Below are 26,539 nucleotides of genomic sequence, written 5' to 3'. Positions count from 1 at the left end.
GCTGGGAGTGAAAATCTCGGAGGTTGTTGAATATACAGTATACAGGAGTGCAAAGCTCAGACGTCTCCCAATGGCACAATCTCCTTGTTCACAACTTTTAGTCGAGCTGTTCCAACAGTATGATTGGAGGTGTGTGAAAAATCTATGAACACTAGCAGTCTAAAAAGCCTGCAAGTATGAAGGAATTGTCATTTAGTTTTAACTTATTATTGAAACTACTGAGGTGAGTTGGCGATACATGAGCTGTCCTGACACACTGAGTGGGCCAAGGAGTCACGTGTCAGGAATAAACAAAAAATAGCTCGGGTTGTGTTTCGACAGATTTGTTGGACTTTGTCCACACGAGGGACATCTTGTGTTTGATGAGCGTTTCATCTGTCTGTCCCTCTTCCTTTCATCTCCACATCCATCATATCTTTTAATCCCTTTTCTCTGTGCAGTGTCCGCAGGATACGCCGCTCTGAAATAAGTGCACCTGAACAGTTGAGTTCGGCTCGTGTGTGGACTGTGAATGGTACGTTTGGAGAGAGAGGGACGACCAGAGAGCGAGAGATGACGACTTGTCCCTTGTGTGCAGGATCATCGAGAACGTGGACATGGTGTTGGACACCTTCTTGCATTTCCTTCATGGTTACCACATGTGTAAGTATAATATAATATTATAACTACACGGTTACCATATGTGTAAATATAATATCATATTAAAACTAGATGGTTACCATACATGTAAATATAATATAATATTATAACTACACTGTTACCATATGTGTAAACATAATATAATATTAAAACGAGATGGTTACCATATGTGTAAATATAATATTAAAACTAGATGGTTACCATATGTTTAAATATAATATCATATTAAAACTACACGGTTACCTTATGTGTAAATATAATATCATATTAAAACTAGATGGTTACCATACGTGTAAATATAATATAATATTTTAACTACACGGTTACCATATGTGTAAATATAATACCATATTAAAACCAGATGGTTACCATACATGTAAATATAATATAATATTATAACTACACGGTTACCATATGTGTAAATATAATATAATATTAAAACGAGATGGTTACCATACGTGTAAATAGAATATAATATTATAACTACACGGTTACCATATGTGTAAGTATAATATAATATTAAAATGAGATGGTTACTGACGTGGATTTCTGTCCTCGAACCGCGTCGTGATCGAAAGGATTCTTGATTGTTGAGGGATCTTGACCTCCTCGAGGATTCAACGTCTAGCCGACTCAGTGTTGCATGTATCGGGATAAAATAAACCACAGAAGTCCAGTAATAATCAATGTCCACAAGGAGTTCTTTCTTCTGTACCATTTATTTGCTCTCTCCCTGATCATTCTCCCCCTCCCCATATATCCATTCCATTTTATAAGCAGAGAGGCCTTTGATCGCAAAAACAGAATGCACAGCTTATCAGCCCGGTCACCTTGTACTTTCAGAAACCCAAAGCAATGTCCAAAGTGTCAAAGAAAGACAAGATTATAAGTAGGTGGTAGGCCTTAACAACTAAATAGTAGAACAGTAGAGGAAAAACACAAACACTTTGACCTACTCAGACTGAGGCAAAGGTTTCTTGTCTAGAGAGTAATAATTTCCCCAACACTCCCCCTTGTTGCCTAATAAGGCAACACTAGTTAAGTTTAACGATATATATTTTCTCTTCACTTGGAAATGCATTCTCTCTTGCGTTTGAGTGTGCCCATTTTCTTGGGTAGTCACATCCCCCTTTTCCCCATCGTAGAGCTCAGTCCCTTAGCCTTTCCTGTCCCGCAAGCCAGGTGGCTTCATGTGGTTGTACAGCTTCGGACCTGGTTGAGGTTCAGTGTAGGCCCCTAGGCCGATTGAAGATAAGGCTACCCCGTTGGGCTGCACAGCTGATTTTCGACAACCTATTTCGGGAACAAAGCAGATGAGCAGAGTGGATTTGACAATTCCCGTGAATATTGAACACATTCATTTGCGCTACTTATGGATTTCCAAGTTCAGGTTCTATCTCAAAAGAGTCGTAGGACTCAGTGTCAAAACCAGGGTATGAGGGTGGTGCTTGGGCCACCATCACCTTTTTAGCAGTATTCCTCTTTAGACAAGAAACAATCAATGCCGGCATTGTAATTGTTGCACATCTAACAAGCACCACTACAATGATGATCCACAATAACCCAACGGAAATCCAATGCAATAGGGTAGTTCCCCAGCCTCCAAAAATCCCTTCAAACCAGGAATAAAGCCCATCTTTCGTAAAATAATTGTGATACTTGGCTCCTTCTTGCTTAATCTTGTCAGCTATGTTCGTGATTTTCTCCGAGTTATCAGGGATATAAGTACAACACTCAGAGTTAATTACAGCACACGTTCCTCCTTGAGCTGCGAGAATGAGGTCGAGCGCAACTCGGTTTTGCATTGAAACTGCACGTAGGCGACGACCTCCGAGTTGATATCAACCATGCCGAGAGCAGTTTTATTTGCCAATAATTCAAGCGAAGCAGCTAACTCTGCCAATCCCACAGACGTTTGTCCAACACCGTAGTGAGGGATTAAAATCATGAAGAACAGTTCAGTTGACGTGAAACCCCGTTTACCCCGTTTCAAATGCTCAAAAGGTGACTTAGATAACAGGCGCATATGTGGCAAAATGAATGACAAGAAACAGGATCCACTCCAATTAACTGGAAGCCATGGGTATGCTCGATTTCCACACACGAAATAGGTATTATTTAAAGCGACTTGTGGTCCCATCGTGTGATTTTCATAAACATAATGACTGCATTCAGAATTCCCTAATCTTCTTTCTCCCCATGCCTCTTGTACCAAGCATAGTTCGGGTTTTTCTGTTGCCCGTTCAACCATAAAATGTGGAGGCATTTTTACTTAAATTAAAATTTGGCCAAAACCAGTTACTGAAATTTCGTTGTCGGAGGCAATTTCCATTTCCATTGGTAACGATGTGGTCGTCAAGGTTATTATCTTGTTTATCCCAGTTTCTTTCCTTTGCCCAGTACCCACACCATTCACTCAGATTGAATGGTATAGCCAGCAAGTATCCCAGTAACTGCTGAATGAGGTATCTTAGTACAAACCCAGCAATTGGTTTTATTAAAAGCTTTCGCGTGTTTACGAGAAAGAGCCAGATAAGTGTTTATTCCATGTGGTGAACCCACTTTGCTCGTTAAGCTTCTTCGGTCTCTGAATGCCCTAGGCTTAGTTTGGTGGGTAGTCTGATAGGCCCATCTCCAAAGAACATGCAAATAATGTTGATTACAGACAGTACTTATCGGATTAACAGGCCAAGTACACATTGTACAACTTGCATTTAGTAGTACAAATAATCCTGCAATGGAAAGAATCATTAAAGTTATCAGGAAGCAATGTTCTCCTCGGGTTCTTTTCTGCCGTGTGCCAGTTTGCAGTGTGTGGCATGGATCCATGTTGCTCTTCCTTTACACTTCACAGCTGTATGGGTAGTTAGCAGTATTTGAAATGGCCCACACCAACGTGCCTGAAGAGAGTTCTTCCGTTTGTAAATTTTCACATAAACAAAGTCTCCGGGTTTGAAGTTGTGATGATCAGATGTGGCTGGTTCTGGCAGAGCTTGTTTCACCTGTGCATAAAAAGTTCTTACAGCATGATTCAGAGAGACACAGAACGTAAGCAACGTGTCGTCCATTTGCTGCACGTTCATGTCTTTTATAGTCAAAGGAGGTGAGTTCGGTAATCTCATTGGTCTTCCCATCAGAATCTCATGCGGAGATAAGCCAGTGTTTCGATTTGCGGTAGATCTCATAGTCATGAGAGCAATTGGCAGAGCATCTGGCCATTTTAATCCAGTTTGTTCACAAATCTTGGCCAGTTTATTCTTCAGGAATCCATTTTGCCTCTCTACTGCCCCCGCAGATTGCGGACGATGCGGGCAGTCGAAATGTTGCTTTATTTGCAATACGCGACATAATTCTTTCACCACTTCGGCTGTGAAATGAGTACCTTGGTCACTGGAGATCCTACAAGGTATTCCAAACCTACAGATGAAATCCTTCATCAACAGTTTAACCACAGTAATGGCATCTGCTTTCCGACAAGGGTAAGCCTCAACCCATTTGGTGAACAAATCGACGATGACTAACGCAAATTCAAAACCGCAGCATTTTGGTAACTGGACAAAATCCATCTGGATATGAACAAAAGGTCCGAATGGAATTGGATGACCCCCTGGGGCCATCTCCACCCCCTTGCTGGGTTATGTTTTGGCAAATATGACATGTCTTACAATACTGTTCTGCAATTGGACTAAACCCCGGGCGAACCACTGTCTCCCAATTAAAGCACTCATGCCGCCTTTGCTAGTATGCCCGGCCCCATGTGCCAATCGGGCGAGCCAAGGTAATAGAGCTCTTGGTGCCACCACACGACCATCAGATGATCTCCATAATTTGGATTCATTATCGAATTCACATCCAGCCAGTATCCACAAATCTCGTTCTTTAGCACTGACAGCTGTCTGCAAAGTGTTTATATCGTCAATGGTCGGTGTTGCCTCTTGTCTCAATACACATTGTGATATTAAAAGAGCTCTGGTGTGGGCAGCAGATTTTGCAGCTGCATCTGCCCTGGCATTTCCCCGTGAGACGTCATCAGATCTCCCAGTGTGGGCGTCACATTTTACCACTGCAATTTGGTGAGGCAAGTATTGCTTCCAGTAGATTCGCAATCCATGTTCCATTCCTTACTTGTGTACCTGATGACGTTATAAAACCCCTTTCGCGCCAGAGTGCTCCGAATTCGTGTACAGCACCAAAGGCATAGCCGGAGTCAGTGTAGATTGTCACTATTTGGCCTTTGGCTAAATGGCATGCACGAGTGAGGGCGAACAGTTCTGCCTGCTGCGCGGAACAGCTCTCAGCCAATCTCCCGCTTTCGATTACTTCGTGATCAGAGCAAACGGCGTAGCCTGTTAATAAACATCCATCAGGTGCACGCGATGATGAGCCGTCGACATATAGAACCAATTCAGAATTTTGGATTGGTGTGTCTTTCAAGTCAGGACGGGGTTGACACGTGTGGGCGATTATCTCTTCACAATTGTGAGGATCACCATCTTGTACTCCTGGCAACAAACTAGCAGGATTCAGCGGTGCGCATCTCCTAATCGTAATGTTCGTGGGTGCTGTGAGTGAGAGTTCGTATGTTGTTGCTCTTGAAGCCGACAAATGTTGTGTTTTCGTTTTTAACAATACAGCTGTCACTGCATGCGGTACCAGGAGAATCAAAAGTGTTTCCCGCGACGAGCGCTTACGGTCGCCTGCACCGCGGCGAAGCGGCTGCTACTGCCTTGAGACAAGGGGGAATCCTTGCGCTACCGGATCCAATTTAGTACTATAATATGCAACAGGCCGTAATTTATTCCCGTGCTTCTGTGTCAGCACAGATTGTGCGAATCCCTGTCTCTCACATGCATACAAATGGAAAGGTTTTTCATAGTTTGGTAAACCCAGAGCGGGAGCCGAAGAAAGAGCCTGTTTTAACGTTACAAAAGCCTTGTCTGCATTTTGTGTCCATGCAAGTGGGCTGGGCGCGTTTGCCGAACCAATGTCCACCAGGGGGCGCACTAAGGCCGCATAATCTGGTATCCACTGTCTGCAATAGCCGGTCACTCCGAGGAAAGACCTCATCTGTTTAGCAGTAGTTGGCTTGGGCAGGTTTAATATTGCCGCTATACGTTCAGGGGAGATGCGTCTTGTGTCTCCCTTCAGAATATGTCCCAAATATTTAACTTCTTCTTGGCAAAATTGCAATTTAGCTCTCGATGCTTTGTGTCCTTTCCTGGCTAAGGCCCTCAACAATGTCAATGTATCTCGTTCGCATGCGTCTTTTGACGCTGAACAGATCAGCAGGTCGTCAACATATTGAATCAGTGTGGACCCACAAGGGAAAACTACATCATCCAAGTCGTCTTTGAGGGCCCTCGAGAATAATGTTGGACTTTCACAATAACCCTGGGGCAATACAGTCCAAGTGTATTGCTTTCCCTGGTAGGTGAATGCAAACAGAAACTGTACTTCTTGGGCTATTGGTATACTAAAAAAAGCTGAACAAAGATCCACAACACTAAAATAGGTAGTGTTATTTGGGATGCTTGATAGAATGGTAGTTGGATTTGCAATTACAGGAAAAGCTGGAATTACCGCATCATTCACTGCCCTCAAATCCTGTACGAATCTCCACGTTGGTTTCCCAGGTTTTCTCACAGGTAGGATCGGTGTATTACATTGACTAACAGTGGGAATAATTATCCCTTGTTTCAATAGTGCTTCCACGACAGGAGCAATTCCTACCTCTGCTTCTGGAGACAAAGGGTATTGCGGTTTTCGAGGCAGTTTCTTTTTGGATCTATAGTGATCTTGATTGGATTCATACTTTTAATTTGGCCGACATCGTTGGCATGTGTTGCCCACAGACAAGTCGGGACTTGTTCGAGTATTTCAGGTAATTTTCCTGACCCATTTAATTCTGAGAGATCGACCACCTCAAACACAGCTTTTGCTGATCCTTGACATTCTGTCCAACAGAATCCCTGTTCCCCGATCTTCCAAAGTCCGTTTACTTGGCTCGATTCCATCAAAGTCGCTTGTGATGCTTTTTTCAAAGAGGTTACCATGTGACCAATGTCCGTTTCTTGGTAACCTTCTGCAATCACTAAAGTAACGTGTGGTGTAACACTGGACGGTTGGTTCCACAATTTTAATTGTTCCTGCGTCAGATGCACCTCCAGGCCAATTCCTTGCTTCCCAATCCAAATTGTTCCCAACACTAAGTCAAAGGTCTGGTGTAATTTCGAGAGTGTTTCACTCGCATAGACGTTATCTTTTCCCTTGATGTTGCAATCTGCAATGCAATGTAGTCGAGTCTGTAAGTACCGTCTGTCCATGCCGTGTTTACTCACCCAATCGAGCACCTCGGGTACGTTTCTCTCCAAATGTGATAAATATTCCTGCAAATGGTTAAATGCTTCACAATTAATCACAGTCCATTGATATACAAGATTTTCTGTATTTTCCTGTAATAAATTCATCATAGTTATGTGTGATTCGTGAGGCATTTCTAAATATACACCATCAGGGGTACACTTAATTGAACAATTCAGCTTGCATAACAGATCTCTCCCCAACAGATTAATTGGTGTATCAGTTTAAATATAATATCATATTAAAACTAGATGGTTACCACATGTGTAAGTATCATATAATATTATAACTACACGGTTACTATACGTGTAAATAGAATATAATATTATAACTACACGGGTACCATATGTGTAAATATGATATAATATTAAAACTACACTGTTACCACATGTGTAACTATAATATAATATTATAACTACATGGTTACCATTTGTGTAAATATAATATAGTATTTAAACTAGATGGTTACCACATGTGTAAGTATAATATAATATTATAACTTCATGGTTACCATATGTGTAAGTATAATATATTAAAACTAGATGGTTACTGTTGTAGTAATCAACAATAGACCTTTTCGATCGGCTTTATTCTCACAAAACCGATACGCATATCTACAACAACATAAATATACATATGGTAAGAAATATCAAAATACAATAACTAGTGTACCTAATACTGAAGGCAAATACCACATACACATCACATAATAACGAAGTTAAACTCCATACTCTAATACCAATAACATTCCTCAGAGTACATTATTCCTAATATATTAAAAACATACTGTTGCGGATTCGCGCCCGCCGGCATGCGAGCGACCACGTAACTCGAATCGCGGCACGTCGCCCACCGGACGGACAATCCCGTCGTGACCCTCTCGGACTAACGCCGGGAACTAGTCACGGGTGGGCCTTTCGGCCTCACCACGATCGTGCCAATCGGCCCCCCGCGTGGGATAGGGTTGCTCGCCAAATTCGACCTACCTAAGTACCCACACGGAGGGTAGACCGGGCGATCGCACCTCGCCGCAGGTCGACTTCGGACACGGGCCACTTTAAGCGACCCGTTCCGTACTATCGGGATAACCGAGCGGTGTTATCGTCAACCTCGACGGTTCGATTAATTATCGGGCGTATTTAGCCCACGACCAACCCTTTACGTGAAGTAAGATGGAGATTCAATAAAGGAAAAGACGAAGCGAAACGGGAAAAACAGTTCAACATAAAGCACATTTATTCCGCACAAACGGAAAGCACACATATACAATTATACACCAAAAGCAAATGTAAAAGTAGAAGAAGCACAACAATTCTGCACAAAAAGCAAATGTAACAATGCAGATCTACTACCGACTACCGAGCACACGGCAACACTTAGACAGTTTTACTTCACAGACGGCGCCGACAACACATATACTCAAAGCAAAAGAAAAATGGACCACCCTCAACGATGAGGGGCGGGGGGCAGACGGGCCTGGGGCCGAGACCGCGTCAAGCCTACCCGTCTGGTGATGAGCCGCAAAATGGCGGTGGCGCCCCGACTCCGCGGGCCTCGCTGGCATTGCCTGGAATAGGGTGGGAACGGGGCCCCAGGTCAGGTCAGGTATGGGAGCATGTGCCAGAACAGCACGTCGCTGCGTCCACTTTCCGCCGGTACTCCAGGGGCCTCCGTCTGGCCATCCCCCAGGCAGATGCCAGGCCCATCCCCATCTCCTTGAGATGATGGTCAACCTGTTGCAACCATGAGGCACGTGGTCGACCCACTGGCCTCCTCCACTCATGAGACTCCCTCGCTGAGAGAATCTGGTGAGCAGGATCAGAGTCAGGAAAACGAGCCACATGTCCATACAGCCGCAATTGACGCTCACGGACTATGCAGGAAACAAATCTCATCCGAGTCTCTCTCAGCAACCGCTCGTTGGACACAAAATCCGACCAGCGATAGCCAAGGATTCTCCGAAGAGACCTGGTACGAAAGGAATTAAGTCTCTGTCTCAGATCCTTGGTCAGAGTCCAAGTCTCGCACCCATAGAGCAAGACTGGAAGTACCAAGGACCTGAAGACTCGGACTTTCGTCCTCCCGCACAGGTACCGGCAGCGCCACACCCCATGATCCAGTGAATCCATTACTCCCCAGACCCGACCCAGATGTCTATTGACCTCTGACTCGCAGCCAGCAGAGACATGAATATCACTGCCAAGGTAAGTGAATCTCTCCACGACCTCAACATCCTCACCACAAACAGACACAGACAGGACAGCAGCATCCAAGATGTCACCGAAAGCCTGGATCTTAGTTTTGACCCAAGAAACCCGTAATCCCAACGGCTCCGACTCCTCATTCAGCACCTCGAGGGCCCCCAAGAGGATGTCTAAAGTCTCCGCAAAGATGACTGCATCATCTGCAAAGTCAAGGTCCGAGATCTTGACATTCCCAAATGACGCACCGCAACTTGATCTCTCCGACATCCTCCCTAGAATCCAGTCCATACAAGTGCTGAAAAGTGTGGGGGCAAGTACACATCCCTGACAAACTCCAGTAACAACTGGAAATAAGTCAGAGATGGTACCACCACACTTCACAGCACTCTCAGTACCAGAGTAGAGTTCAGACATCAGATCGATCAGTTTTGGTGGCACCCCACGAAGACCAAGAATCCTCCAGAGGACATCCCGATTCACTGAATCGAACGCTTTTCAGAAATCAACATAGGCTGCAAGCAGCCCCTGCCGAAACTCTCGTCTGCGTTCGGTGAGGACACGAAGTGCAAGGATACGGTCAATCGTTGACCTCTTTGGTGTAAAGCCTGACTGCTCTGGACGCTGGTGCTCAAGCAGATGGTGGCGAACCCTATCGAGAATTATCCGAGCAAAGACCTTGCCCGGCACTGAGAGCAGCGTCACCCCTCGGTAGTTGTTGCAGTCTTGGCGATCACCCTTCCCTTTCCAGAGAGGGACAACAAGGCCCCTCTTCCAGTCAGTTGGGATGATGCCTGTGTTCCAGGCAGAGCACAAAACTGCATGCAACGACACGAGTGCAGCATTACCACCAGCCTTGAGAAGTTCGGCATGGATGCCACAGATCCCTGGAGCTTTGCCCCGTTTCAACTGGTTCACCGCAGCCCGTGTTTCCACAAGCGTAGGTGGACCACAGTTGATTCGAGGGTCAGCAACAGGGATTGTAACACCCTTGACGTCCAACTCGACAGTTGGGGGATCAGCCTGGTACAACCGCTCAAAGTAACCGGCCCAGCGGGCCTTCACTTCAGACTCCTCTGTCAAGAGCCTACCACTCTCTGCTCGAACTGTAGTGCTCCGAGGGATGGGCTTGGATGAACGTAATGCGCGAATTCCCCTGTAAGCGGGACGAGAATCACCTGTCCACAGGTGATGCTCTACCCCCTCACAGATTCCTCGCACATCGGCCTCCGTGTCCACCCTCAGTGCACGGACAGTTTTACGCCTCAGCTCCCTGAACAGCTCAGCTCTGCCATTCAGCCTGGCCCTGCGACTCTGGTCAATGGTATCCAGTGTCCCTTGAGAGACAAAATTCTTCTTTGCCCTGCGGTGAGCTCCAAGGCATCCACCGGCAACATCAAGGACGGTGGTCTTGAAGGCGCTCCACAACTCTTCAGGACCCCCCAAAGCACCCAGACCCCCCAAGTGTCCACTCAGCCTGTTCGCAAACTCCTCAGCTACTCTCTCATCCGTGAGCTTGGCAACATCCAGCCTCGGCTGGGATGGTACCATTCTCCAGGATTTAAGGTGCAGCTTTAGAGTTGCTACAACAAGCCTGTGGTCAGTATTGAGGAACTGAGCACTCCGGTAGACCCTGCAGTTCTGGATCATCCTCCAACGACCGTCAATGAGGACATGGTCAATCTCCTTTGCCACACTGCCAGCGTTGGAATACCAAGTCCAGCGATGAGCTTGTGGGCGCTGAAACCATGAACCAGCCACCCTAAGTCCATGACTTCTTGCAAAGTCAAGGAACTTAGTGCCATTCTGGTTCATAGTTCCTGACCCATGGGGACCAACACACACCTCATAACCATCCCTATCAGTTCCAGTCGATGCATTGAAATCCCCCAAGACTAGAAGTGTATCTCGTCTGGGGCACTGATCAACCACAGACTCGAGTGTGGCGTAGAATGCATCCTTCACGGTGAGATCACTCGCCTCAGTCGGAGCATAAACAGAGACCAGGGAAATGACACCTAAGGAGTGACGAATCCTTAATCTCATAATACGCTCGTTGACCGGTGTTACCTCAATTTTCATTGGGGTCAGCTTATTGGACACAGCTACAGCAACTCCTTGGGTATGGTAACCATCAGAGCGACCAGACCAATAGTAGGTGTAACCACCCACCATTATCTCGCCACAATCCGGTCTCCGAACCTCAGAGAGAGCTGTAATCCCGATGTCCAAACGCTTGAGCTCAGATCATAACAGGGATAGGACATTCCAGGCACCCACCCGAAGGGACCGCCTCAGGTTAACCCAAGGAGACCGCCGTCTGGTGGACGACACCTCAGCACCACTCCGACAGACTCTCCCGCAATCTGACCCAGGGATTTTACCCCGTGGTTTCCCTCCTATCAAAGATTGGGGGTCCCGAAGGCTTTGCCCCAATCCCGTCATCCGGTGAGCTTCCCTGCGAAGGGAAGCTGCACAGGAGGTACTCCCACGGAGTGGGTTTTCAGATTTTTTTGCGTTTTTGCGTTTTGCGGAATGAAGGGTTTTACGGTGGCCGGAGTGCAAATCCTGCCACCAACCTCCTAATAAGAAGTGACCCAACTGCAGGAGGACGTCCGCAGACACAGTTGGGAACTAGATATGGATGGCCGTTGGCTCACAAGGAGCTCCTCCGCCCTTTGACAGGTTTTGTTTTTAATCCTGCTGGGTGTCCATATCCAAACACCCTCCTCACCAGAAAACCTGGTGGGGGAGACGGTTTAGTCGCCGACAACCCGACCATGGAACAGGTTAGTACAGGTTTACATGGTACCTGTAGCAGGTCACAGATCGAACCTGACCTGACAGAACGGGGCCCCCTTCTCACACTATCTCAGCGCGGGGGGAAACAGGAGGGGGTTGTTGATGCTCGGGGGAATGAGGATATCTCGCTGGCTTAGGTCCCGCGACGAGCGTCTCCACCGCGACCTCGGTCGCGTTACCGGCCTCCCCTCTCCGCAGCTCCCCGACTCTGACACGAGCGCCCTCTCGACTGCCTTCGCCGCGCCACCACCACTCTCCAACTCTCCACTCTTCTCAGCTCCGTCCAACTGCGTCCAACTGCTTTCCTCTTCTCAGAAACTCTCAACTCTTTCCAACTCAACTACTGCTCTTCCCAACTCAACTGCCGCCTTTTCGGCGAGCGAACGCGGCCCTTTATAGCCCCCGGGGCTTCGCTCCTTCACCTTCGACCCTTCACCTCTGGCTGGCTCCCCATTGGACAGAGGAAAAGTGGGCGTGAATGATTTTTGATCCGCGAATCTGCATATAGCGATTATACTCTGACGCACCTGGAGGCGGGGCCAAATCGCCCCACGCTCGCCGATAGGACGGAACAGAAGTGGGCGTGAGTCGTTTTTGATCCGATCGCTTCGGAAAGGCTGGTGTTTTCGCACCCCTGCTCGGTGCGCGCCCTGCACGAGTCCAGTATCGGTGCCCACAAGCGGCGCGGGAATGACGGTGATGTGATGGTTGCGAGGGCGAGCCGTGACGGTAAGGGTCGTGGCTGTTGTTGTGAAGCGGCATTGCGGTTGGTGGCTGTTGTGTGATGGCTGTTGAGACGTGGTTGGTGGTGGTTGTGATGGTAGTAATGGTAGTAATGGCGGCTGGTCCAAAATAAAGATAGTAAAAGAAAAACGGCTATCTAAAAGGGTCGCAGCCCGCATGAATGACATTTATTCCCTCTAAACAACGGGTTTGGGCCTAACTACACATATACTTACAGAGATATCTCACCTACGGGACCTGAATGGTGGTTTGCGAATTTCGTCAACCACAACACTACCCCCTCCCCTTTTTACAGACTCGTCCCGAGTCGTCAAATTTTCGTGTGCCATCATGTGTAGTTTTCCCCTAGTACATTTTACCTACGGATCCCTGAGTGCGACATTCATGGTATTTGTGTCCCCAAAATAAATAACCTGAGGGCTGAGTAACTACCTAAACAAACTCACTCACACGGACGACTTAAATAAAATTGCCGGCGCTAAGACAGACATGCCGGGGGTGCACTCATATTTACAGTACATCTTAACCTTAACTTACAAATTTTACACTAAACCATGGCCCAGGATCAATGGACTCTGCAAAAAGAAAGCAGTTAGCAGGGAGCCAGGCTGCTCGCATGCAGTCTCTGGCTCAAACAATGCAGGTGACAGGGAACGTGGCCGGCTGCTCACACGCAGTCCAAGGCCTTCCCTTTTGAAACTGAACGCAGTGAAAAACGGTGCATGGGCTGCACAAACGCAGTCTCCGTGCCAGCTCAAGTGGCACACGCAATGAACACAACGAATGGATGGATGAATGGATGGACGCAAACACGGTGCACGGGCCGCCACTGCAGGCCCGTGTTATAGCTGCCAACAGGGCAGTTCTCGCAGCTTGCAAACTGTTGCTTTCTGATCCTGGCGCACATGGCAATGAACAGGGGGGGGGGGGCAAAGCAAAAATTGAACGGGGCTGGTGAACAAGGGCAGTGGGCATGGCATGGCAAAGGTGATCAGGCAAACACAGCCTGCAGAACAAGGCCGCTGTAGGCAAACACAGCCGGCAGATGAACTGGCCGGCACAGGCCTTGCAGCACAGCAGCTGCAGCCGATCCAGCCGGCACAGGCCTTGCAGCAAAACAACAGCTGCCGATGAAGCTGGCCAGCCTTCGCCTTGCAGTGGAGGTTGGTGGAGGGGGTGCGGTGGTGCTGGCCGCTCAGAAGGCGGGCTCGGACCTGCCTACTGTCTCCCTCCCAACCTATCGCCTTTGCCTGTCACTGTCTATACCCACTCCCTTAATTTGTCAAACCCCAATTTAGCCCCTACTTATTTTTTTATTTTTACTTCCCCACTATAAATCGTCCCCTAACCCCCTTTATTGTCTTTGTTCGGCTAACCTATCCTGTCACCTAGCCTATTCCCAACCCCTACGTTCCCTTCCCGGAGGGGAATAAGGGAGAGCTAGCGTCCTGTGTCGAGGCCCAACGAAGCCTCAGGATGTCCTCCCCAGAGTTCAGCGATCTATAACCAAAGTGGGTCCAGCGGCCCACAACGACAGCGAGGGGATGGATGGTGCGGAGGGGTACATCTCCTAATCTACCCTAACCATTTAACTGTTAAACTACCCCGGGGCTTTCAACAAGCGCCTCTCGCTTAAACTATTGGTTCTAACAACCCAGATTCCCGTCGCCTGTGTTGGTGTCCTCACAATTTCGGGCCTCGCCCCCCAATTTTCTCTCCGTGCCCTCACACGGTCTCATGGCTGGGACACGTGGCTCCCTTTGGCAGGCACGACCCTCTGCCGATTCTCCGACGATGGCACCCCCGGGCACTACACTGCCTCCGAGTCTACCAGCTCCCTAAACACCGGGGAGTGCCCCCCATGGCACCTCCCCTGAAACGCACACGTGGCAGGCTGGCTTCCCAGGCCCCTTTCCGAGGGTCACCCGTGCCCACAACACTGCCCACACGGCTAATGGCGCCCCGGGCCCCCGCACCAAGCAGGCGCACCCGTGCCCACTACGCTATCCCGGCCCCCCATGGGCCCTTGGCCTACTACGGCCAACTATCTTGGTGCCCGGGGTACCCACTCAGCGATACTCACCTTTCGCAGCCACGCTCCCAGCCCGTCAACAGGGCTCCTGCACCCCTCCAAACGGGTTTCGAGCCTACATTCACACCAACAACAAAACGACCTCCATTTTTCAATTTAACTAACCCCCTAACTCACTCTACACTGACCCCGGGGTCCCTTGGGCGGGAGTCACTCCTCCCCCCAATCACTCATCGCACCATGCATTCCCCATTCGCTCCACTCACACAGACCCGCTGGCCCCACTCACTCACCAAGCACATGCTTCCACCTCACAACCCACAACTCTTCAACACACACACCGCTGAACTCTGCCATCCTCCTAACTACATCCCCTAACTAACTCGTGCTCCCACGTCGTCCCTTAAACTACAGCACGTTCCTTTTAACACTACGTAGCTAAACTACGTCCCCTCTACACATTCACAAGTCTGTCACTGTCTCCAAATCTCTAAAATAACTGGCCCAACCTAAATCTCGCTGCAATCCCTCTAACTCATCCATTCCACGGACTCCATGAGGACTTACCCCTGCCCCATGAAGTCGGTCTAGCTAAGCTAACCCTTCCCCCTAACTAGTTTCCATCCTGTGCCCTGGGAAGGGGGTCTTCCACCCCTTGCCCGGGAATCCTGTGCACCCGAAAGTGAGGCTTGCTTTTTTTTTTTCCACATGCGCAGCACCAGCGCGGCAACTCACAGCTCGCGCACTTTGCACCTGCCCGTGACGTCATGCAGCTGCACGTGTACCTCATCCCTCCTTGGACGGTACCATCCGGCAGGGATACCCCTCCTGCCGGATTCCATCCCCGCGTGCAGCCATGACGTCACCGTGCGCATAAAAAAAAAACACAAGCCCCACGTCTCGAGGGGTTCCCCACGCGAACACATGTGCTTTGCCCGTTGGAGCTTAACACACACGCGTGGAGAACCCGTCCGGTCCAAATCCATAATCCTGCCTAAACTTTGTCCGTCCGCGGGATCGGCAAATCCACCGCGTGCGTTTCCGGACCGGGACTTCACTCTCGCAAGCGAGCACGTGGGGGCCTCGTGCGTTGCACAGCACGGACCTTGTGCTCGCTGCTGGGTGAACCCGGCACGGTGCGCAAAACATCTACAGCCGCTACTCGGCTTTCTTTCTTCTGTCGCCGTCGTCGTCGCCATTCAACACATGCACACCTGCGTGTTACGACGCTCATACACCATTCCATTACATTCACACCGGGAGACGCGGCTGCATGTTCACACATGCCGACCGACATCTCCCTTACACACAGCGACCTTGCACACGCTGTCTCTCTCACACTCGGCCGCTCACTCACGCATGACATTTCCCTTGCACACGTGGCTCCACTCACTCGCGGCCTTTCACTCACTCGTGCCATTTCCCTCACACAAACCATACCACTCACACACGCGGGGGCACTCGCCCGTGGTGCCTCACTCATATTGGCCGTTTCACTCACACACACGGCGACACTCACACATGGTGCCTCATCCACACACGGCATGCTGGGAAGCACGCCCTTTGGCACACTTGCCACTACACCACTCACATACGCTGGGGCACTCGCCCGCGGTGTCTCACTCACACATCGTGCCTCACTCACACACGCGGGGGCACTCGCCCGCGGTGTCTCATCCACACACGGCGTGCTGGGAAGCACACACTCCGGCACACTCGCCACCACACCACTCACACACGGGGTCGCTTCCACACACAGGGACGCACTCACACCTTGCACCACACACACCGGGACAACCACACTGGGGATTCGTGTCCCCACAAGAATCTCCGGGGCCTCTATACCCCCCAAGCTCTCCGTGCACCCGTTCGCAGCACTCCTCCCCCCGAACTCGCTCGACACGACCGAACCCATCTGGTCGTGACTCGCTTCAAGGGAGCATACTCCCTCACCTCGTTCCTGGAGGAGGCCATCCAACTGCTCGCACCGGGTCTCTACCCAGTCCGCGAGCTCACCCCCATTATCCTCCACTACCTCCGTGTGTGTGTGTGCGTCACTTACCCCGTCTTCATCGTGTAGTCTTCCCTCTATCGTTCCCATCTCCCGTGTCTCTGCCAACTCAGTCACCTCTTCACCCTTTACCTCCCTTGTCTCAACTATTATTTCCGTCTCTTCCCTTGTTATCTCCCTCGTGCACGTCTCCGTCACCCCAATTAGTTTTTCCCTCTCAGTTACCGTCACTTTTTCCGTCACGACCCTCGCCAAACACGTCCCCCGAATTATTTTTTCCTTACCCGCCTCCACCGCGGGCCCGACAGCCGTTGCACTCCCTCCCAGCTCGTTCGCTCCCACACGTGGAGTCGCCATTTTAAGCTCCCCGGTTACTGCCTTCATGCTCGCCTGCAGGCTTCGGCCCATGTTCTGCGTCTCACCCCGCAGCTCTTTCATTTCTTCCTTCATGTTTGTTTCCATTTCGTTCATTTGCTTGTTCATGCTTTTTATTTCGTTTGTGTTTGTATCCATCTTTTCGTTCATGCCTTTTATTTCGTTTTTCATTTCATTTGTGTTTGTATCCATCCTCGCTGTCATTGCCGCCAGCATGGCGCATAGCTGGGCCATGTCGGGTGCGCTTGGGTGAGCCGATTCGGCAAGGATCGGGGGGTTTTGGTGGAGAGGGGGAGGGGAGGTGTCATACACCGCGGCCGCCGCCGCACCTATTTCGGGCTCTGGGTTCAGTTGGGCGAGTTCGTGTTCCTGCACAACCAACATTTCCTGCACGGGGATTTCATCCTGGACCATGGATTCTACACATTCTAAATCCATTTCTAATACCCCCGGCTCCCGCTCACCTTGAGACGCCATCTTATTTCTCGTAAAGGGTTAATTTAAATCGCTCGTAATTTGGAGGGAATCGGGGGTCGCTCCTCTCACCCCTGGACCGATTCCCGTTGCGGTGTCGTGGATAGAAGATGCTTAGCAGGCAGACACGAGCGGGGGAACAGTCGAGCCGGGCTGCGTTGCACAAGCGCGAGCGCGGGCGTACTTTGCCCGCGGCTCTCCTTTATTACGTACTCAGCACACGCACAAGCCGGGCGACTACAGCATTCCTACGACACCTCAGGCGGCGCGCACTCCCTGTATTCCTGGCAGACACGATGACCACGACGACCCCTCCTCCCATAATCATGCCCCGCCCTGCATGCCCGCAGGCTATACCACACTCCTCCCTCCTAAAAGTATGATTATTAAATGATCACCATCATAATAAGCATAAACAGCACGAAGGACTACGGTATAACAGTCGACAAGGCACAAAAAAGAAAACAGCGAAGTATAACAGCACATCACATCACATAATGCGTGGAAGCGAGCTACTGGAGAAGCACAGCAGCACTACACAGCGAAAACGCCCCCAGGTGGCTCACGCTTACATGGCCCTTGGCGAGGTCGCGGCGACCTCCCGAGCGAGCAAACCTCCCCCGGCACCATCAAACGCCTCCGGCCCACAAGGCGGCACACCTCCCCCAGGCAGACCTGAAGCAGATAAACATTCCGAGGTCGGAAGCCCGCTGTCTGGAAGCCGTGGCGCCAGCGCCAGACTCGATGGACCTTGGATGGGGGCGCTGAACAGCGCCGCTGGCTGGACGCAACCAATGCTCCCTAACAACCCACGCACCACAATCAGTTGAGATGCCAACGCCCGTCTAAACGGCCTTGAGCGAACACAGAGAGCTGCGCCCCCGGCGCCAGGCACATCTGACCTTGCCGCAACCAGAGGTGGGGGTAACGCCGACCAGCGCACCAGCCCTGGCTCCGAGTCGATCTCCGAGACCCACACGGCAGTTAGACGGTAGCAATTCCATTTAAACCACACTCCAACCATAGGCTCGTCATAAATCAATAGGAATAACATTTGAACCATTGCAAACTCATTTTTCCGTATAGCGCGTTCTTTTGATAAAATCCCAGCACCTGACAAAACAACTACCCGCGGCCTGGGGCACCTGGAGGCCAATAAACCCTCTTTATTCGCCCCCACCTCTCCCAAAGCCCCCACATCACATTGATCATAATACAAATCCCATCGATTGATCTCCACCAAACCCACTCTCACACGGGAACTGCTGGCATTTATTTCAACAACGTTAAACCGAAACACTCGAGCAATGAAAAACAAATATGCAATAAACAGCAACCCACAACCCACATCACGAGTCCGCCTCTTGGTTGTTGCCTCGATGTTGTGACTCGCGACTTCCTTTAACGCCACGGGCTCACCGCAACCCGTTGAAGCTGCTCGAACAACACCGCACCCCGCACCATGCACGCAGCCGACGCGCGAGAGCTGGCACGGCTCCTGCCTCTCCCGAACCGCACACCGCCGTTGCAGGCAGCAACGAACGGCCGCTCCCGTTGCATCGACGCGGCTCCCGCCGCCAGAACCTCGCCCTCGGTACTCGACGAAAGCATCGAAGAGAGCACCGGCACACCTGGAGGTACGAACTGGAGATCCAGTCTGAGGTGCGCCAGCCAGTCCCGACCCAAAAGGACGGGCCCCTCCCCTCGCACCACAAACACCGTGAGTAGGGCGCTTCGTCCCCGGTAAAGCACCGAGACGTCGGGCGCTGCAAGCGGCGCAACCGCTTCGCCGGTGTGCGCGCGCGATGCGCGGGCAGCACGAGTGGACTCAATTCGACACCCGATCAGTGCCCCGATCACTTCGACATTCACTGGCATCGGTCCTGTCACCGTAGGACCAACTGAAACCAGGCTCAACATGGGCAGCATCTCCCGCTCCGGGTCGCTGGAATCTCCGTGCTCAGGCTGCAAAACTCGACCCGGGGCGTTACCGTGCACGCCATGCACTGAACACCATACCGGCGGTAGGTCTTGACCCGGGACGGAAGGATCGCTTCGCACACCGCCATCTATGACTGTAACGATGGGCGATGACCCTCGGCCCACACACCGTAGACGACCTCGAGTGCTCAGACCGCCATCCGAGTGATTGCATTGCAACGCTCGCCCACGACCCGCGCCGCAGACCGTGCGCGCGGCCGTGCGTGCCTGGCACATCGCGCTGACCTCCGGACCACCTGCTGTGCCGCGACCATCGAGACCCCGGACATTCTTCAGAGCTTGCGCGACGTCCCACGCCACGTTCGAGCCGAACCACGTGTCCTCGTTCTTTAGCCGTGGCTCTGCAGAAATCATTCCCCCGATTCGTCGTGCCTCAATAAAACGAACACTGAGCGCGGCCGTTGCCCACTCGACGTGGCCGAAGTCGATTCCGACGAAGGTGGGCACGCGTTCGTGCGCCGTGCACCGACCTTCTGCCATGCTCGTGCTGGCGAGACCCTTGGCTCCGTAGCCTGGAACCGCACGGGTTATTCGCTGCCGCCCTGCACACGCCGATCCGAAGATCCTCGTCAGCCAACTGTCATGCCCCGCCCTGCATGCCCGCAGGCTATACCACACCCGTGAATTTAGCTGGAGACAGGAGAGCCCGTTTTCCCGTTCTCCGACACCAGTGTCGCGAGGAGGGGGATGGGTTTGTGTCCCACTCCTGACAACAGTGTTGCGGATTCGCGCCCGCCGGCGTGCGAGCGGCCACGTAACTCGAATCGCGGCACGTCGCCCACCGGACGGACAATCCCGTCGTGACCCTCTCGGACTAACGCCGGGAACTAGTCACGGGTGGGCCTTTCGGACTCACCACGATCGTGCCAATCGGCCCCCCCGCGTGGGATAGGGTTGCTCGCCAAATTCGACTTACCTAAGTACCCACACGGAGGGTAGACCGGGCGATCGCACCTCGCCGCAGGTCGACTTCGGACACGGGCCACTTTAAGCGACCCGTTCCGTACTATCGGGATAACCGAGCGGTGTTATCGTCAACCTCGACGGTTCGATTAATTATAATTAATCGAACCGTCGAGGTTGACGATAACACCGCTCGGTTATCCCGAAAGGGTTGGTCGTGGGCTAAATACGCCCGATAATTATCGGGCGTATTTAGCCCACGACCAACCCTTTACGTGAAGTAAGATGGAGATTCAATAAAGGAAAAGACGAAGCGAAACGGGAAAAACAGTTCAACATAAAGCACATTTATTCCGCGCAAACGGAAAGCACACATATACAATTATACACCAAAAGCAAATGTAAAAGTAGAAGAAGCACAACAATTCTGCACAAAAACCAATTGTAACAATGCAGATCTACTACCGACTACCGAGCACACGGAAACACTTATGCAGTTTTACTTCACAGACGGTGCCGACAACACATATACTCAAAGCAAAAGAAAAAGGGACCACCCTCAACGATGAGGGGGGGGGCAGACGGGCCTGGGGCCGAGACCGCGTCGAGCCTACCCGTCTGGTGATGAGCCGCAAAATGGCGGTGGCGCCCCGACTCCGCGGGCCTCGCTGGCACTGCCTGGAATAGGGTGGGAACGGGGCCCCCTTCTCACACTATCTCAGCGCGGGGGGAAACAGGAGGGGGTTGTTGATGCTCTGGGGAATGAGGATATCTCGCTGGCTTGGGTCCCGCGACGAGCGTCTCCACCGCGACCTCGGTCGCGTTACCGGCCTCCCCTCTCCGCAGCTCCCCGACTCTGACACGAGCGCCCTCTCGACTGCCTTCGCCGCCGCCACCACCACTCTCCAACTCTCCACTCTTCTCAGCTCCGTCCAACTGCGTCCAACTGCTTTCCTCTTCTCAGAAACTCTCAACTCTTTCCAACTCAACTACTGCTCTTCCCAACTCAACTGCCGCCTTTTCGGCGAGCGAACGCGGCCCTTTATAGCCCCCGGGGCTTCGCTCCTTCACCTTCGACCCTTCACCTCTGGCTGGCTCCCCATTGGACAGAGGAAAAGTGGGCGTGAATGATTTTTGATCCGCAAATCTGCATATGGCGATTATACTCCGACGCACCTGGAGGCGGGGCCAAATCGCCCCACGCTCGCCGATAGGACGGAACAGAAGTGGGCGTGAATCGTTTTCGATCCGATTTCTCGGAAAGGCTGGTGTTTTTGCACCCGCTGCTCGGTGCGCGCCCTGTACGAATCCAGGATCGGTGCCCACAAGCAGCGCTGGAATGGCGGTGATGCGATGGTTGCGAGAGCGAGATGTGACGGTAAAGGTCGTGGCTGTGGTTGTGAAGCGGCGTTGCGGTTGGTGGTTGTTGTGTGATGGCTGTTGAGACGTGGTTGGTGGTGGTAGTGGTGGTAGTAATGGCGGCTGGTCCAAAATAAAGATAGTAAAAGAAAAACGGCTATCCTGAAGGGTCGCAGCCCGAATGAATGACATTTATTCCCTCTAAACAACGGGTTTGGGCCTAACTACACATATACTTACAGAGCTATCTCACCTACGGGACCTGAATGGTGGTTTGCGAATTTCGTCATTCACAACAATACCATTACTGTTCCAGCATGACTTTCCACTGAGTACGTGGTATACATGTCAACACCAGCCATTGACCTTCATATACAGTGCTGCCACATCCGCCCAATTACCGTTGCCGCTAATTACAGTACGGCACTTCATTATCACAACATTCACCCCCTTCTGAGATGTCTGTCTCTATAAATATAGTCTCATAGAAGGACGAATGGTGCGACCGGATCTTCTTGGCACTGGAGGGTTATCCCCAACATCTGATTGCTGTGGAGTTGCAGGAACCATCTCAGGAACGAGATCATCCTCCTCTGAGCAGGGTGCGTCTTGGGGACTACCCTGGGGAATTACATTTTCTTCAGAAGCCTGAGGTAGAATTTGGGGTTCACTCTTGGACAGGGTTCCAATTGGGCCTAAGTGTCTAACAGAGACCATAGTTTCCCTGCCATCTGGGTAGCGAATATGGGCATAGTGGGGTCCTGCTTGGAGGAGGTCGACTTCATCCACAAGGGGATCAGTTTTATTCGTGCATACGTGATGCTTCAGCAGGACTGGCCCAGGATTGCAGAGCCAAGTAGGCACCGAGGCTCCCGAGGAAGAACGACGAGAATAGTTCAGAAGTCTTTCATGAGGGGTAGCATTGGTTGCTGTGGACAACAGTGAATGAATTGAGTGGAGACCATCAGGCAGAACAGTTTGCCAGCATTTGATGGGTAGATTCCAGGATTTTAGAGCCGTTGTGATTGCCTTCCAAATGGTACCATTGAACCTCTCCACTTGGCCATTCCCTTGAGGGTTATAGCTAGTAGTTCTGCTACCAGTGATCATCCTTCTGGCAAGGAAGTCTTGCAATTCCTTGCTCATGAAGGAGGGTCCCCGGTCCGAATGAATGTAAGCCGGCATTCCGAAAATAGTGAACAGCTGACAGAGGCACTTGATAACCGTGGAAGTGGTCATGTCGGCACAAGGAAATACAAAAGGAAACCGTGAATATTCGTCCACAATGTTAAGAAAATACTGATTCTTATCTGTACTCGGAAGAGGCCCCTTGAAATCTATATTGAGACGCTCAAATGGCTGAGTAGCTTTTATGAGTCGAGTCTTATCTGGTTGGTGAAACTTGGGCTTGCATTCTGCACAGATTCTACAAGATCCAACAACCTGCCAGACATCCTCGACAGAGTATGGCATATTCTTAGATTTCACAAAATGGTATAAGCGGGTAACCCCTGGGTGGCACAAGGCTTCGTGGAGGTTAAACAGTGAATGTCGATCGTGGCATGCCATGCCACAATAAGACCTGGAGAATGTATCAGAAGGAATGTTTTGTCGACCAGGACGATACACAATGTCAAAATCATAGCAAGATAATTCCATCCTCCAACGCATGAACTTATCATTCTTTATCTTATTTTTATGCTGCTTATCAAACATATAGCTCACTGATCGTTGATCTGTCTTTATAGTAAAATGTCTGCCTGTCAAATACTGTCTCCAGTGGTGAACTGTTTCAATAATAGCCTGGGCCTCCTTCTCAATAGAAGCATGACGACATTTGGGTCCCTGAAGGGTTCGGGAAAAGAAGGTTACCAGATGTCTTGCCTGGGTGAGGACTGCAGCAATTGCCACATCCCAAGCATCGGTCTCAACTTCGAAGGGTACGGATTCGTCAATCGCCCTCATCACTGAACCTTCAATGTCTTGCTTAAGAATATGGAAAGCCACTTCTGCTTCCCTTGTCATGGGAAATGTAGTAGTGGCACACAGTGGGCGGATCTTGCTTGAGTAGTCATATATCCACTGTGAATAATCGGCAAAGAAGCCAAGGATGCGTCGGAGCGATTTCATCTCCAGAGGCACAGGCAAGTCCTGCAAGGGTCGGAGTCGTTCAGGATCCGGGCGCATTTCCCCTCCCTCCACCACATAACCGAGAATACTGAGCCTGTTAGTTGAAAAGATGCACTTGTCTTCATTGTAAGTTATATTCTTTCTCTTAGCAGCCTCAAGAAATTTCGGGAGATTAGCATCATGCTCTTCCTGAGTCATGCCGCAAATAGTAATGTTGTCTCAGTAAGCAAATGTTCCAACCAGTTCTTCTTCTTGGATGAATGAATCCACGATACGTTGGAAGCAAGCCACTCCGTTGGTGACGCCAAAGGGAACCCGAGCAAACTGATAAAGGCGTCCACAGGCCTCAAACGCGGTGTATGGCTTATCTTCATTTCTGATGGGGATTTGATGATACGCACTACGGAGGTCAATTGTACTAAAAACACAGTATTGAGCAATCTTGTTAACAGTGTCATCTATACGAGGCAGAGGATACCTGTCAAGAAGTGTAAATTTGGTGATAGTTTCTGAATAGTCCACTGCCTAGCGTTTCTTGTGAGTTTCGTTCTTAACGACAACAACCTGTGCACGCCAAGAGGAGTTACTGGGCTCTATAATACCTTCCTTCAACATCCGTTGAATTTCCTTTTCAATGAATTTACGATCATCGGGATAGTACCGGCGTGATCTAGCAGCAACAGGATAACAATCAGCTGTCAAGTTGGCAAACAGTTCTGGAGGGTCAACACACAGTGTACTGAGTCCACAGATAACAAGAGGAGGAAAACTACCTCCATATGTCAGTGTAACACTATCATGCAGTCCCTGAAAATCCTGGCCCAAAACTATATCTGAACACAGCTGAGGTAATATGGACAGACGCACATCTTGGTAGCACCAACCGTTTACTTTGATATTGACCCGACAGAACTCTGATGTCTGAGCGGTGAAGGAAGTGGATGCCATGGAAACATTGCCTTGGGTGTGATGTACACTTAAGGAATGGCACTTCACAAGGTCAGGATGGATAAAGCTTTCTGAATCTATCACTATCAATAAGGCCATCCAATTACACTCCATTGAGCGTGACCCTCGCAACCGCCTTTGATAACACCCCTGGGGCAGCGACAGAAGACACAGCCGCTAGCATTACCTGATCAGAGGAAGTTGCACAAGCACCAGTAGCTACTGATGAAGTACGACGGCACACCTTAGCAAAATGACCCTTTTTCTGGCACTTATGACACAGCCTCTCATGCTGGACATTTTACATGTGGGTGTTTTAAAAAACCACAAAAGAAACATTTAACACCCGTAGCAGCCATTACAGTTGTGGGTTCCACTTCACCGGTATTCTGATAGGATGAGGCAGCACCCAATGAACGGGAGGGTTGAATAACACAATAAGATTCTGAATTTCTTTGGGCTGAATCTAGAGATCTAGCCTGATCAAACATGGTAGCTAAATGTAAAGTCTTATTCTATAATAAACGTTGTCTGATTAGTGGTGACTGCTGGCCACTAATAAAGGCATCCCTGATGAATTCTTCGCAATGTTGAGTTGCTGTTACAGCCCCAAAGTTACACTCTTTACTTAACGTTTTCAGAGTCAGAAGGTATTAATCTAAGGACTCTCCGACCTGCTGGCGGCGAGTTGCAAGACGATGGAGGGCAAACACCTCATTAGTGGGCTTTACATACTGTGACTGTAAAGTACGGATAACCTCATCATAAATGGTACATTCTGATATAGTTTCGTATAGTCTTGGTGAGACAAAATTTGTAAGCAGCCTTTGCTTATCCAGATTATCCTGTGGTAGAGCTCCCAGGAAGTTTTCGAACGTCTTTAATCAGTGTTTCCATTCTTGTGCCGCCGTGGGTGAACTGGGATCTGAATCCAGCCTCTCTGGTCTCAGCAAACACTCCATTCCAGTGTAGGCCTAGGCACTCTTCTGGTCCAATTCAACCGGGTAAGTTTTGTGAGAATAAATTATTGTTGTAGTCATCAACAATAGACCTTTTCGAAAGGCTTTATTCTCACAAAATACATACGCATATCTACAACATAAATATATATTGTTACGGGGCCAGGGGGTCAGCCGCCAACCGACCGCTATGAACGGAGCCGCAAGTCGAGTCGGCCCAACCGATCGCCCGGAACATAGATCGCCGCCCGGATAACTCCGAGCGACGGGTCCTTTTACAAGAACCGAAATACGCCAATCGGCAGATCACGTGGGGTAGGGTCGATTGCCAATCTTCAATTCACCTAAATACCCACGTGATCCAACTACCGGGGTATTCCACCCTCGACGGATCTTGTACAGAACAAACCGCCGAGGCGAGCTTGTCCGTGCGCGATTCCGAGCGGCGAAATCGCTGAGAACCGTCGGTCCAAATGTCCCCCTATTACGGCAAACCAACAGCTTTCGAACTCCCAACACACGAAATGTTCAGTCAATGAGGGAATGGACGCAACGAGCAGGTTTACATTCACACAAGGACATTTATTATAATAAAGCACGT

General features: G+C 50.2%; 1 protein-coding gene across 4 annotated transcripts in view; it reads left to right on the top strand.

The window, feature by feature from the left end:
* The first annotated feature begins 316 nt into the window (after positions 1-316).
* The window catches only part of LOC147011302 (cytochrome P450 4B1-like), a 116,046-nt gene continuing 89,823 nt past the window's right edge, over positions 317-26,539 (top strand). Inside the window, exons 1-2 of one of the 4 annotated variants that reach the window (XM_085857154.1) lie at positions 317-482; positions 578-642. In XM_085857154.1, coding sequence (XP_085713280.1) covers positions 597-642 — 46 coding nt within the window. In that variant the 5' untranslated portion in view covers positions 317-482; positions 578-596. Of the gene's footprint in view, positions 483-574; positions 643-26,539 lie in introns of those variants that run through there. The other 3 variants (XM_085857153.1, XM_085857152.1, XM_085857151.1) reach the window with 3 other exon arrangements.

Source organism: Eptatretus burgeri, chromosome 15 (genome assembly GCF_056783735.1).
Source record: "Eptatretus burgeri isolate ZD-2024b chromosome 15, Ebu_testis_v1, whole genome shotgun sequence".
In the NCBI taxonomy this organism is placed as follows: domain Eukaryota; kingdom Metazoa; phylum Chordata; class Myxini; order Myxiniformes; family Myxinidae; genus Eptatretus; species Eptatretus burgeri.
Note: the sequence above shows the minus strand (reverse complement) of the source record. Positions and strands in the feature narration are given on the sequence as shown.